The 14,837-nt window shown below is 35.1% G+C and overlaps 1 protein-coding gene across 4 annotated transcripts in view; it reads right to left on the bottom strand.

Moving 5' to 3' along the window:
* The window catches only part of LOC100716680 (sodium channel protein type 2 subunit alpha), a 129,828-nt gene that overhangs the window by 84,334 nt on the left and 30,657 nt on the right, over positions 1-14,837 (bottom strand). For 2 of the 4 annotated variants that reach the window (XM_063259191.1, XM_063259190.1), the window contains exons 2-3: positions 2,728-3,044; positions 1,560-1,677 (exon numbers count right to left, since the gene is read on the bottom strand). In XM_063259191.1, the coding sequence (XP_063115261.1) occupies positions 1,560-1,677; positions 2,728-2,994 (385 nt within the window). In that variant the 5' untranslated portion in view covers positions 2,995-3,044. Of the gene's footprint in view, positions 1-1,559; positions 1,678-2,727; positions 3,045-4,621; positions 4,811-14,837 lie in introns of those variants that run through there. The other 2 variants (XM_063259192.1, XM_063259193.1) reach the window with 2 other exon arrangements.

Raw genomic sequence — 14,837 nt, 5'->3', positions numbered from 1 at the left:
ACACATTCTCCCAGTGTCTAGAATATTGAGCTAAGTTTAGATTTTCCACATAATTTCCCATATCACTTATGTTTATGTAGGGAAAATGCAATTTTAGGAAAATTATAATGGATAATTTATGGAGAGATCATACAGTGCACAAGTTGTGGGACACTCAACTGTAAATCTCAACTTCATTATTCATTTTTAATGCTAATTCAATGACTATTTTCTATGTGCAATTGAGCTATCTTATTTGAAAATTAGCAATGTAAAATATGGTGTAAAGAAATGCACAGTCCAGTTTTAAACCTACAACGTAAGTTTCTAGTGAAAATATATTGATGTCTACATGAAACTTGATCAAAGAATGAATGAGAAGCAAAACCACAGAAGACGGCATGCTTCTAAAGAAATTATTTGCCACATTGCCAGGCAAGCCTGCAAACATGCTTTGTCTTCCCTCCACACAGAATTGCGACAAATACAGCATACCAGCCTCATCCCCTTGCTTGAGTGCCTTCCTTATTGAATACCTACCTTATCTAATTTACAATATTGTCTGTGCCTGCTCAAGGTGGTGAGTTTTTATGCTGTAAGCCTTAAAGATAGGCTCTGGACTTGGATCCCAAGGCATGAGTCTTTCTAAAGAGGAAAAGACACTAAAAGTAGCCTTACCTGAAGCTGTGCTAAACTTCATTTTACCGTGCTATATACCTCTGGCTCCCAGAGGCATAACACTTCTTGTCCCAAGGCTTCTGTATTCTTTCTGTAAAAGTTTCTGCATGGCACACCCTTGATTTTCCAAAGTTTTGCTTTCTTGGTTTTTCAAGGCTAACTATCAGTCACACTGCTGTCCCCAGCCTTGAATAAGACCTCACATCCCCAACTCCTTTATTTAACTTTAAGGAGGAAATCTAATCACTATTTCACCAAGATGTCATCAATCCTGTTTTTAGGAATGAATACCCCCATAAAGAGAATAAAGAACAGGAAGAAAATAAACATTTGAAATGAAACATAAAAATAAGTAACAAAAGAAAAAGAATAAAAAAGAACTTCAATGGAATGCTATTTGGAAAACAACGTGGAGAAATACTGGAAAGATTGATGTATATACAAATACAGCCATAAACATTTATTAACTCAAAAATTTCAAAGTTGAAATAAAAAGTAAAAGGTACAGTTCAGACCTAGACAAGAAAAAATTGTATAGTTCTCAAGCAGTAAAGAAAATTAGTACATGAAAATTATTCCATTATATGACACTATAAAACTTGAAGACATACAAAAAGAAGCTAGTGATACAGATAAAATTAATCGAATCTTGAGATAGCAAAACCTCAGAAGGGAATAGAAAAAATAAAGCAGAAGTAGTGAATCAGAGATAGGATAAATACCTAAAATATGGAGAAAAGTGCTTTACTTACTTAAGATTCCATTTTCCAAAAAGCTAACTGTTGAGTACAAAGAAACAGCATATAACATTGCCAACCACATTTATTTAAAAATGCTCAGATCAATAGTTTGGTCAAAGATAAAAAAATATCACACTAAGTACCTATTAGAAAAAGGATATGAATGTACCAAAATCTTAATAGCTAATTTTCTAATAGGGTTGAAAGGAGTTAAAATGTACAGGGCAGAGGTGGCACTGAACCGAGAGATTGCCTTCCCTTTATTCAATACTATAAAGGTCTGAAAAAGAAAACAAACAAAAACCTCATAAGACAGAATTTAGAATATACAATAAGGATATTTTGAGAAAAATGATATCATGTATCTAGAAATATACATTGTTCTCTAAAATAACATAGTAATATACTAATTCATATGACAGAATAACAGTGCTCTTTTTTTCTTTCTGAGCATTATAAACTCTCTTAACAAGTTTGATAAGTGATATGAGGATTTGAATATAAAGAAAATTTGTAGTCAGTACCATAGGAATTTGTAATATCTTTAGAAATTTTAACATCACTATTTTTAAAGTGCTTTTAACCAGGCATGTTGGCATAAACTCTAGTAGAGGTCCCAAAACTCTAGTAGAGGAAGCAGGGCTGAGGCAGGAGGATCACTGGGAATTTGAGACCAGCCTGCACTATATCAAATAAATAAACAAATGAATAAGCAAACAAATTGCTTTTTATAACTCACATGAAGTACAAAAACGAAGATTTGGTTAGATAATATTCTCAAAAGGACTTCGAGATTTTCCAGATACATACTTTACTGAAACTTTTTAGCATTTACAAGTTACTTGCTATTATTTTTTCTTCAGAGAGTCATAGAAAGGAGAAAGTCTGTGGCTTGGAATCATAATTTAACCTGCTGAAGATTAAAGTGATTTATATAGTGCTAAAGATAGTAAAGAGCAACTTAGAGATACTGCTCTTGGAGATATAAAAAGTAAACTTGCAATTTCTTCTTTTTACTTCACACATTGCCAAAGAATCAAGGTTTAAGGTGTAATTAGTGTGCAGGAAGGTGAATGGAATTTTACCCTCCCTCAATCACCCCACTGCATGATGCCTCTTCAGTTCCCTGCTTGTCTCAAGAGTGCAGGGCTAAATGAATGCTTCCAAAAACTTCTAGAATAATTTGTCCATTACTTGCTCAGGCCCACCCTGCATCCTAGTGATACATTAGACAGATGAGAGGAAAACAACATTCTTCACCATCATCTCGGGGACCAGCCCAGAAAAAACTAGGAAACAGGAAGTAAAAACAACTTGACTATAAACTCACTTTCTTATTGATATAGTAGGGGTCCAGGTCCTCCAGGGGCTCTGACACCATCTCTGGAGGAATGTCTCCATAAATAAATGGAAGGGATTTTCCTGCTTCCAAGTCACTGTTTGGCTTTGGGCCATTTTCATCATCCTCATCCTTGCGCTCCTGTTTGGGTCTCTTTGCTTTCTCTTCTGCAATGCGTTGTTCAATAGCAGCAAGGGATTCCCTGGTAAAGAAGCGGAAGCTGTCAGGTCCTGGCGGTACCAGCACTGATTGTGCCATCTTTTCATCCTGCTCCTTTATCACTGTTTAGCTCCTTGCATAAGAAAGTGCTACAGAAACAGGGGAGGAAAAGAAAGCAATGACCATTAGGATAAAAAGTGGCTGTGGACATTACACAACACTGAGCTGTGACATAAAGTATATAAGTGAAGATAGCATATAATTTACAAAGAAAGCTGTATTTAGCATTCAGGGAATCTCATGCATACATTCATTTGCTTGCACAGCTCTATCTTGCACTTTCAGTAGGTGTCTATGAGGTAATCTGATTTCCCACTCCTAGATGTTTTCAGGGATTGTGCTACTTGGGGGAAGATACCCAATTCAGAGCTTGGAAATGGAGAATACTGTTTCGTGCTTTCTGTTTCACTTGTCTGACTATTTTGGCAGCCATCTTTTCAGCATTTTTTCTGAAAAAATAGCAGATCCAAAACAGATTTTATAAAATCACAAAATTAGAACAAGGGCAGCTTGAGTAGCTTGTATGTCTCTATTTGTTTTCTATGTTCTTTTTGCCCTATATTATCACCTTTAAGTTTATCCAACATCATCACACCTGGTAAAGAGATCTGAAAATCCTGAAATGCCAGACTATGGAAACATAGGTAGATACTGCTTGAAAGCGAGGGAGTGGGGAGGAGCCGGAGATGCCTGATTGTGTTTGGAATTGCTCAGAAGCTGCACAGGAAGGAACTTAGCTCTTGCCAAACCAGTCAGGAAGTCACTGGCATCCGCGGTCTGCAGCTTGGACCCCCTGGCTCAGCAACCTGCTGCTACCTAGTGCATTGCTTCTTAAATTAACAAATTTGCAATACCTTAGGAAATACTGTAAGGATAACCTATTTTTTTCAAATAGATCCACTTTGCGAAATCTAGCTCAGTATTCCACAGATCCATTTCAGAAATTGAACTTGAAAAATAAGTTTAAGATAGTTTTAAGCAATCCTCCCTTACACGAATCATTATGATAACATAAATGAATTCTTATTAGTATTCAAATCATATTTTACTCATGTACATAACTCAGCAAAACTCACAAATCATTCCACATATAATCTCTGAACCAGGAGTTTCTGTACTGTTTGAACAATGCAATCGAAATCTTGACTCATGCATTTTGCCTGCACAAAATCATTTAATCTATTTTCCCTTCTTTTTCATATCGGTCCACTTAATCCCCACATATATTTCCTGCTGAAATATATGCGATGCATTTTATAAGAGTAACATGTTAATATCTACTTCATTTCTGCAGCATAGACCAGATAAAGCAAAGGAAATTGGAACCTACATAAGCTACCATATAGGTTCCATAAATTATTTTTGAAGTTGACCAGAACATTTCAGCCACCAGATTGCCCACCCACTATCACACAGTATCTCCAAAACATCTCTTGCTCATCCTCAGAGACCCTCAGCTCAGCGACACACAGACACGAAGATGGTCCTTGCACACTGAAGGGAGGAAACTGTCATGCCTGGATGGTCTAACACAAGAAACATGCTCAAGCATACAGTCAGTAGCTTCAAAATGAAAGTGGTCCCCCTGCACATTCCCCCAAGGATTCTACTGTAAGGTGGAGAAGCATCACAGAGAATGAGCATAATAAGAATATTAAAACATTACCCCTGCTGAATCTTTTACACTCAGAGTTTGAGATTGATAAGCTGGAACCAAGAAGACTGCCGCTAAAATTCCATCATGCTTTAAAAAAAATTTTTTTTTCTTTTCTTTCTTTCTTTTCTTTTTATTTTTTTTTAATTCTCCTTCAAAGACCACACCTAACTTCCTGTGAAAGGATTCTGGTAACTGAAGTAAGATCTGTCGTTTCCTGTGCAGGGACTACAAAGTGGCATTATTATAACTGCCACTAGAGGGCTAGGGACCACGGAAACCGTGCATCCAGACAAATGTGAAGCAGCCCAAAGCTTTCAGGAACAGAGCACTCTCATCCTTCAAGCTTGTCTTAGAAATAACCGTTGGTGACTTAAATGATTAACTTCGTTAACCCATAATGCTGCTACCTATGCTTTTTATTTTCTCTGCCAGAAAGGCATTCAACCAATATTAAAAAAAATTAAATGAAAAGTAAAAAGAAAGCAAACAGGGAAGGATTGAAAATAAAATTCTATATAAAACAACAATTAGATTAGTGAAAATATTACATACAGAGTACATTAGTCTCAGTCCCAGAGTATCTGAAAGCCAATAAAATTATTTGCTAATTTAACAAACAAACAGCCTTTCTGTCACACAAATTGCCTTTCCCTAGGGAAATAAATTAATTGATGATACATCATGAACATATTTTACCTCTGATCTGAGTCACTGAAAACAACAAGAATACAGAACCAATAGGCGAGTGAGAACCTAAATATTTGTCTTCTGATTTACAACTCTAAGATTTGAGGACTAATTAAATGCCAGTCAGTAGGCTAAACCATCTTTCACCCTAACCCTATCAAATAAATCTTTTCATCACCTTTATTTGAAAACTAAAGAGACACACTGAGGTTAGGAAACGTCCAATAAAATAAAATATCTAGGACTCAAACAATGTCTAATGCCAAATATCTGTGATCTTTCCCAGTCATAAAATCACGTAAACTCTAAAGATTAAATAAAAGTTAAGCAATACTACCAATTATAAGACACAGGGCTATTATACCTATATATTTGTACATTTTCTATCTTCATCTTAATATCATGTTCATTAGAAAACTAACATTGTGCATAACAAGGAAAATATTTAACCAGAAAAACTGTTTTATTCACTGTAGCAGTGACTCAAACTAGTTGAGGCAAAAAGAAAAATAAAATAAAGGAAGAGAAAAAGTAATCTATTGTTTATAGGTTCAGGGCTAGTCTAGGGCTAGTTTTAAACAGAGGATGACTCCGGAGCTCCACTGGTGTTTCCAGCACACTGTCATGCTGTATATTTTGGTTCTTCCTTCCATAGTGACAGGTTTTGGTTTTTTTTGCTTTTGAGATTCTTATTGCGGTATGATGCTATAACTGATGCCAATGCCCAACAACCCAAATTAAATCTAATAGGAAAAAAGGCCTAGAAAATTTCCCATTGTCTCTCCCTGGCTCCTGTCAGCTCACATGCCCAACTATGTAATCACTGTGTCCAGGTTAAGGTCGAGCACCTGTAATCATTTCTCAGCCACCGCCTCACTGTTGGGACAAGGAGAAAGGCTCCCTTAAAATGCATGAAAGTCAGATCTTAGCACTGATACCAAAGTTTCTTGAAAACAGATTCGGGGAACATTACTGGAATAAAGGCAAGATATATCCTGCAAAAATCCCAAATCATTATGTGCTCTTGTTTCTCATTAGTGACATTTTCAGTGTTTCAATATTTAGACAATAACACATCACATTCCATATATACCAACTTGTAAACTAGGCAAGATATTTTAAAAATCCTTTTACCAAAGTAAGTTACCCTACAATAATGAAGCACACAAATGTATATGATAAAGGTCAGCCTCATTTATCAAGTGAATATTCACATCTATCTTTACAGATTTGCTCGGCAATAGATTAATTTGTTATTCAGAAGATTCTAATTTTAAAAAATAGATGGAATAATAAAAATTTTACAAAATGATCTGCTAAACATATCTTGAGGGAGAGATTGTTTATAACTGTATTATATTCTATCTACTTTTTGTCAAATAATATTTTAAAAGCTTTGAACATTTAATCCTTTAAAAAACCTGAAAAAGAAGCTACTGTAACCATTTGTATTTAAAAGATGAGGAAACTGATAAGATTATTGATTTGCAACATGTATAAGTTCTTATAAATGTAAATACAGTAATAGAGCAGAATTTAAACCTGAGCCCTCTGGTTATAAAAACCATGTTCTAAAGATTATGTAATGCTTAAATATTTTTTCATAATCACTATTATCATAAACACACCAAGACATGTGTGTAGTTTCTTTGCTATTATATTAGTTTCAAGGATTTTCTTTTCTATCCCATTGAAGCTAAGCAGTGATTATGTCTTAGGATTTAAAAAGCTGAATACAAAATGTTTTACCAAAACATTCAAGACATAAAATGAACAACCTCTGAATTTCCCATCTCAAAGAAACTCCTGTGTAATATATATTTGAAATAAGAATTATAGTCTTTTCGAAACAATTTATCAGGATGAAATATGAGAAATCATGAACTTAATTTTCTCCTTTGCTTAGGTCCTTTTAGCAATTTACTGATACTTTATGAGAATTTTGTATGACATATACAACCTGAAGATTTTGAACTGTATTTACTGTATTACTTTTCAGACAGATTGTGTTGCAACTTTTAAGACCAAACACCAATCTTTGGAATACATGTGAATAATGGCAAAGACAACCAAAATTGTTTGAAGTAGTCTAAACAAAACATTCAGAATTGTGTTTCTAATGTTTATAATATTTCTCTTTCAATAACTGCTTTTCTTTAGTTTTCTCACTTCTAAAAATGAATATTAATACTCTAAATTAAAATGCAAAAAATAATTGAGCTATGTTAGCACACATGATGGCATCTAAATACAAAATATGTAATTATAAGAAGGAGCAATAAAAAAGTAAGACAATAATTATTATATAATTCTAATTTCATTCCATGAAGATTGATATTATATAAATACTTTAAAGATAAATTTATACGCACTGAGAAATTAAATCTTAGAGATAAATATATAGTATGTAAAATGTATATTATGAATAATGGTTGTACATACATTTTTACAAAAAGAGATTTTCATATTCATGAGTGAAGAAAGATGAGAAAGTCTGAGACATGTGTCTTCTGGGTGTAATTTCTTAATTTTGCCTTCTTTCTTTTTAGTTTTTTCCCTACATTAGAATAATGTAAATATCAGCTAAGAAAAGATATGCTATTATTTAAATACTTATTTTCTAGATTTTCAGGCTTTTTCTTCCATAAATTTGAGGCTGTCTTCATACAGGTTTTGATTATTACCAGCTGTTTGGTGTGTAGCTCTTCTTTTAGCCTGAATCCACCAGTATTTTTCCATAAGCATTTCCAAAAGGATCAGAAAATTCTTAATAACCAAAATGTGAAAGACTCAAACTCAGTATGTACTGATAAAAGAAATGGTTGTTTTTTTTTAAATATGAGTTTTGTTTCAAAATTTCCTGTACTTCATTTCTGCATTATGAGCCTAGATCATCTATCATGAAGTAATTCACCTCTTCCTAAGTGGCTTATCAGCAGAAAGCCCATTTCATATGATGATAAATTAGTTTGTTTGATGATTGGAATATTATTGCATCATAAAATTCCATTTCTGGATCTTCAAAATCAGATAAAGAATAAAAATTTGCTAGAGTATGATTCTCTCCACAAAGGTGACACATTTCTCTTTGTATATTCTCCTGAATATATCTTGTTTATTTTCATTATTCCCTCCCTTTTAGGGGTGACTTCTACCTAAATTTTTCCTCTAGCCTTTATCCTTCTCCATGAGGGAGTAAACACACCTCTTCTGTAGGTCAGAAATATAGATATTTCCTCCATGTCAGAATTAGTATGGAAGAAGGTCTTTGAAATGAAAACAGAATGACCAAATAATAGTTTCATTTCATAATGTCCTACATACAAAATTTGCACCTTTATGTGTTCACGTGTGCATATGTGTATGTGAGAGAGAGAGAGAGAGAGAGAGAGAGAGAGAGAGAGAGAGAGAGCAGAGGAGAGGAGCAAATCATAAAAAATATGAGTCTGTTTCTTAATGTTGTATTAAATTCCGGCACCCTTAATGCTTGATTCCATTACCTTATTTAATCCTTACAATGACTGTGAAGGAAGTAGTATTGTTACATTCCAAATGCAGCAGTGACCAAGGTCTGTGAATGTTGGTAACTAGTCATTAACATGTTGAACAAAAGTTTAAAAATATATTTTATAATCTCATATCCTAAATGTATTTCATTGTTCCATTTTTCTCTTATAAGTGAGAAATGTACCATGAAGATACAAACTTTAAAGTGCAATGTGAAATACAACTGAATTGTTATAAGTCACTGGATCCCCAATTCCCACTTATGCCCAAGTTATTTGTGTAGACCAGCAGACATACTGCTAGTAGACAAATCAGAATAACTTACTTTCCATTATAAACTTGCTGTGGTAAGGCTGGCTTGACTTGTACGGAAAGCAGAAATTATGTCCTAATACTTTTGCATACTGAGTACTCTAGTCCCTAATACTTTTGTATACATGCAGGAAGAGCTCACATATTCACTAGGAACTCATACATCAACGTGACTCATTTTTCAATGAGTCATCCATTTTTTTGACTCCAGCTTACAGCAGTCTGGTGATGGCCTTAGTTTAGATTCTTAGGCCTGAACACATTCCAAGATCCTATTCCATGTATAGGGTCTCTCCTTGGATGTATATTCTCAAGTCAACATTTCAAATATTGGAACCTAGACCTTAGTGCCATTTCTTAAATATTTCATTGCCACAATTCCTTTCTAATTTCTTTGATTAGAAATGATTTTGTTTCCTTCTCTATTTATTATTTGTCACTGAATATTTATATTCCAACGTCCAGTAAATACTTTTAAGATTTACTTTCACCACTGTACCATCATTATCACTAATCTTTCCATGCACAGATACAAAATAGGCCCCATGTATCTCCCATCTATCTACCTATTTGTACATTAATATGGTCAATTCCTTAGGTGAGAAGCCTTAGAGTCATCTTTTATTTCTTTCTCTTGCTCTCATTCATGACCCCTATATCCCATATCCATTAGCACATTCTTTTTGGAGATATATATATATATATATATATATATATATATATATCCCATATATATATATAATTCCAACCATTTCTCATTTCTTCTACTGTCAAAACCCTGGTTTAAGTCACCATGATGGAAGGTGGTATAGATCATTGAAAAGACGTAATAAGGGAAAGAGAGATCAGCCCAGATGCAAGGGGTTTGGTGTGAGGTAGTATTGAAACTGTCCACAGTAGGCAGATTTTTTGATTGATTTTTAACTAGAATATTACAATTTACAGGGCTACTAACATAATTTATGTATTACAACACAAAGAAAAATATGAAGTCCCTTGTTTAAGTCACAAGAAAAAGGGAACTTCGTGAGACTATAAAAAATTTTTTTTCATTATTTAAAATAAAGATATTTCTCTTTCTTGAGCTATCGTTTCTTAAATTTTCTTTTAATGTTCCACCACCTAACACAGGAAAGAGGACACACATAATACCACATACCCACTCCTGATTTACACTGTAAGGTGTAGCTACCCATGTTTTCCATCCCTGGTTGTCTGCTGTCCCTTGCTAGCAATTGTTGGAATAAGGTGACCTGATCCAGCTGGTATCACAGATATTAACCCACTCAACTGTATGATTCTGTTGCACCAAGTTTGGAGGTGTGATCCCTAATGGACTGAAATTTCTGCACCTGAATTTATCTGGATTAGAAATGGATGGAGGTTGAGTGGCTTGCATGACTTGGTGCTGTCAGACCAGTATGTGGGATCCTAGTTCAAACCTGACCTGCACTCATGTCTCCAAACCCCAGTCAGCTAGTGGGAATACGACACAGACTATCCCCAGAAACATCCTGTCTTCTCCATAATGGAAAGTGGCAGATATCATTGAAAAGATGTAGGAAGCAGAATGGTGATCATCCTAGGATATAAGCGTATAAGTACAGGTAGTAGCAACCCTGTTCCCATCAGGGAGGTAGTAGGTGGAGCTAGACATCAGGACCTAGATCATGTTGCAGTTCTGTGGACTTTGGCTGAAAATGTAAAAATAGGCCACTAAAAATAACAAAACTGATGCAGAGCATCAGACTTCATATGTAGGAACTTCTAAGCATGAAGCCCTATGTGATTCCTATGGAGCCACATCCTGTAATGATTCTCTCTCTTGTATTCTTGGCCTACTATATGTAAAAACCTGATTATTTTTAAATACGAGACAGTCAAATCATTAAAATCTTAAAAAGTATGTAACGATTCTCCATTTTACTCAGATGATGAGTCAAAGCAGACAATGGTTTGCATTAGCTACCTCCTTCATCATTCCTACATATTCCCCATCCTGTACTGTCATGTGTGTAAGCATCTCTAAGCACTCCAGACATAACCCAGGCATTTGATTCCTTGCTTCTCTTCCCTCTGCCTGTAATGCTTTTGCCAGAGACATGTGCATGGCTCATTCCCTTAGCAACTCTTATCTTTTCTCAGTATGACTTCAGTGATAATGTCTTCTCCAATTCACCATGGTGCCTACCAACAGCAATGAAAAGCCACAGACAGTGAGTGATGTCACCTCAAGAGAGGCTATAAGAACTGCAAGCAGCAGTAACATAGGGGTGGGGCTGCTTGAGTCCTGTGGAGCTCCCATCTTGTCACAACTTGCCTGAGGTACTGGATATAAAGCTACAGGACTGAATGCTTGCCTTGCTGGGTTTGGTCTTCCTATTCTTCTCTCTAAGAATGGGAAAGCTTACACCGTGTAGGTTAGCAGTGTTTAACTTTGTTTTTGATTTTTATAGGGATTCACAGTTTAGAGTCTGCCTTGAGTCTCCTAAAATGGTTGGGGATATAGATAGGTCAGCATCACACCCGGCAAGTAAAAGGTCCTGAGTTCCATTCTTAGAATAAAAATAAAAGTTGAAGTGAACACATTTTACATAAATGGACACGAGTTTTTGGGAATCAGAGTCCAAATATTATGGCTTAGATTTTGAATTTCCCCCAAACCCTCATGTGCTCAGAAATTGACTGAATCATGGGAGCATTGTACCTGACTTACCATAAGGAGGGAGGGCCTGGTTGGAAGTGGGCCACTAGGAGCTTGACCTGGAGGGGTGTCTCCCTCCACAGCGCTCCCTTCTTTCTCTACTTCCTGGCTGCCATAATGTAAGCAACTATCCTTCACCAGACCTCTACGCCATGCTTTTCCTGCTTTGGAGGCAGCCAATCATCAACTGAAAACATGAGCCAAAACAAGCTTCCTTCCCTGTGGGTATCAAGTATTTCATTCCAGCCATAAGAAAGCCACTAAGACAAGCATCTTTAAATCTCATATATTACATTTCCCATGAATATTTTCACATTCTTCCAGCTGATTACATCCAAATCAAGAACTTGTTTTTCGCACATTATTTGTGAAAATAAAAGTAATTATCTCTATCACCTAAATATTGGGCCACGCTGTATCCCTCCTTGTAACTTACAAAGCACATCATAAAGCAACACCTTGCACAAAGTGCACCTTCCAAATAATTGAGCAAAAGTAGATTTCTAAGAAATGTGGCATTGAACAAGTTGTTATGTTGAAGGGGTGGGTATGCAACAAATTTTTGTGATTCTAGAAGTTAAATCTGAAAGTAGCAGATTTAGTAAAAGTAATTTTTATTCAATATTTTAAACATAATTAAGACCAAGACCAGAAATAAAGAATTTTTTTTTTTCTTTTTGAGACAGGGTCTCACTATGCAGTTCAGACTGGCCTTGGGTTCACTTTGTAGCCCAGATTGGTTTCAAACTTGCAACAATCTGCCTGCCTCAGCATCCCTGGTGCTGGGATTATAGGAATGTGCCACCATGCTTGGATAGTCATGATGAATCTTTGAGTGTACAAAGCCTTTGGACCTCACAACTCACCTTACCTTGATTTGCAAAAATAAGCAAAATTTAATGTTAGCCCTTGTTTATAATTGATTCTATTAAAGAAAAGTGAAATTTAAGATCAACAATAAGATCCTGTCAATTAAAATAGCTGTATAACATATCTTTAATGAAGTTTCCAGAAATATAGACCAAATGTGGCAATGTGTTGTCATAGACAGTCAAATATTTTCTTTGCTTTATTTTCATGTTCACCTTATGAAAACCTTTTGCTGAATTACGCTGGTGAGCCCCAAAATCATTTTTGGTCTAGAGTTGTCTCCTTCAAAAAAGTGCAATTTGTTCAAATAAATTGTTTGACATTTTATTGTCTCTCAGTGTACTTTCTAGTGAATATAAATCATAATGATCAAATTCTGAAACCAATGCAAGGCAAAATAAATATTTTTAAAATATAAATATTTTTAAGTAATATTTTAAAAATAACCTTCAATTACAGATATTCAAGTACATTCATAGTAAGGATGTTTTTCAAGGCAAATAATTGGAATGTATAGTTTTAAAATTGTTTCTGATTCTTGGATTCTGTGATTGCCTTAACAAAAAAGAGCAGTAATTTTTCTTTTGCTAAATAAGAAAAAATGAAGACCTAATTACGTTAGTTGTTAAGATCACTTGCTTAAACTTTGGTGTTGGTAATAATTCAACATCAATGAGTTGATCATAGGATGCTCCATTTTCCTAATCATTAGCTAGTGCTGACCCCAGAGGGCAGGAAGTTTGCAGAACTCACTAAGGATTTTCGAGTCTTTAGTGCTTTGTGCATCATGTTTGGGCTTAATAATATGTAGGGCTGAATTAATAATGAATTTGCATTTGTATAACCAGGTCAAATGTTGTGGAAGGCAAAAGAAGAATATTACCAATAAAATATAGCTAATTTAAAAAGTGAAACCAATTATAGTTTCCTAAGCTTTAATAAAGAAAACGTTCAGGATTATTATTGAGTTATTGAGTTCTTGCCTCTTTTTTGGCATTAGCAATGAATTGTTTTGTGTCTCTTGGATTCACATTACAAATAATGTATTTTCAGCAAATATGTTAAAATATGTGCTCACTCACATGTTTTCCTATGTAAATGAGTTGCCTTGAGGTTGAAACTCTTAAGCCCAAAATGTTTGGAATTTCTTTCTTTCCAGTTGTTCCCTATTGATATTAATTTGCAGACTTTCTTTGAACCAAGCATTTTTGGTACTCAGTTTCTGGCTATGGCTTATTCCTGTAATAATATTAATTTGGAAGAACTTCTTATTTACTTAGGGTGATCAGGGGAGTTTTACTGAGAAAATCAGATTTAGGCTGAAACCCTGAACAAAGATGAGGAAGCAGCTTAGTCATCATTATCTTCCTGCATGAAAGGGTTCCCAGTCGGGTTAATGCATCGTGGGACTTACAGAAGAATGCTTTTGGAAAGGCCTGAGGAAGGTAAATAACACTGAGTGAATAAAATGACAATACCAGGCAATAACACATTCTCAGGAACAAGAAAGTAGAGCAGGCAGCAGTGACAGTGAGGCCAATAACAAATACTGCCAGCCTCAGTTAGATCTGCCATCTGGTTTCACAGCAGTTTCACCAGTGACACCTGTGATGTTAATGTCAAGATCAGAGCCCAAGCCAGACCCTGAGATACAGCAATCACATTAGAAATAAAGGAAACCTCATTGCCGTTTGTGATTTTCTGCCTGAGCATGGAAAGAAGAGATTGAAAGCAGGAAAGCCTGCTTCTGCTTCCCAGAAAACCCTCAATCTGGATAGCTGCTTGGTGGACCCAAGAAAGGAGAGGACCACAGTCAAAATCAGCAACTAGAAACAGCTCAATATCAGAGACGTATACAAAACTTCTCAATGTCTAGAAATATTTTCAGAAACCATAAAAGACTAGAGAATGAGGGGTTTTTTTTGACCAAAATGCATTATTAAAAAATAAATTGCAAAACTGAAAAGATATAAGTACAACTCAGGTGTTACTACATAATTCTTATTATTTTCATTTGTGAAGATATAGAGTTGTTGGCAATGCTTTTGTCAATTGAGTATGTTGACGTGTACCTTCATCAACACAATCCTTTAATGTAACAATTCCTACTATATTGCGGTTAACACAAAGAAAGACTTAGCCACT

The sequence above is a fragment of the Cavia porcellus genome, unplaced genomic scaffold, assembly GCF_034190915.1.
Source record: "Cavia porcellus strain 051 isolate PalLab524CR breed Dunkin Hartley unplaced genomic scaffold, mCavPor4.1 scaffold_12, whole genome shotgun sequence".
Taxonomy (NCBI): Eukaryota; Metazoa; Chordata; class Mammalia; order Rodentia; family Caviidae; genus Cavia; species Cavia porcellus.
This window is presented reverse-complemented; position numbering and strand designations above follow the sequence as displayed.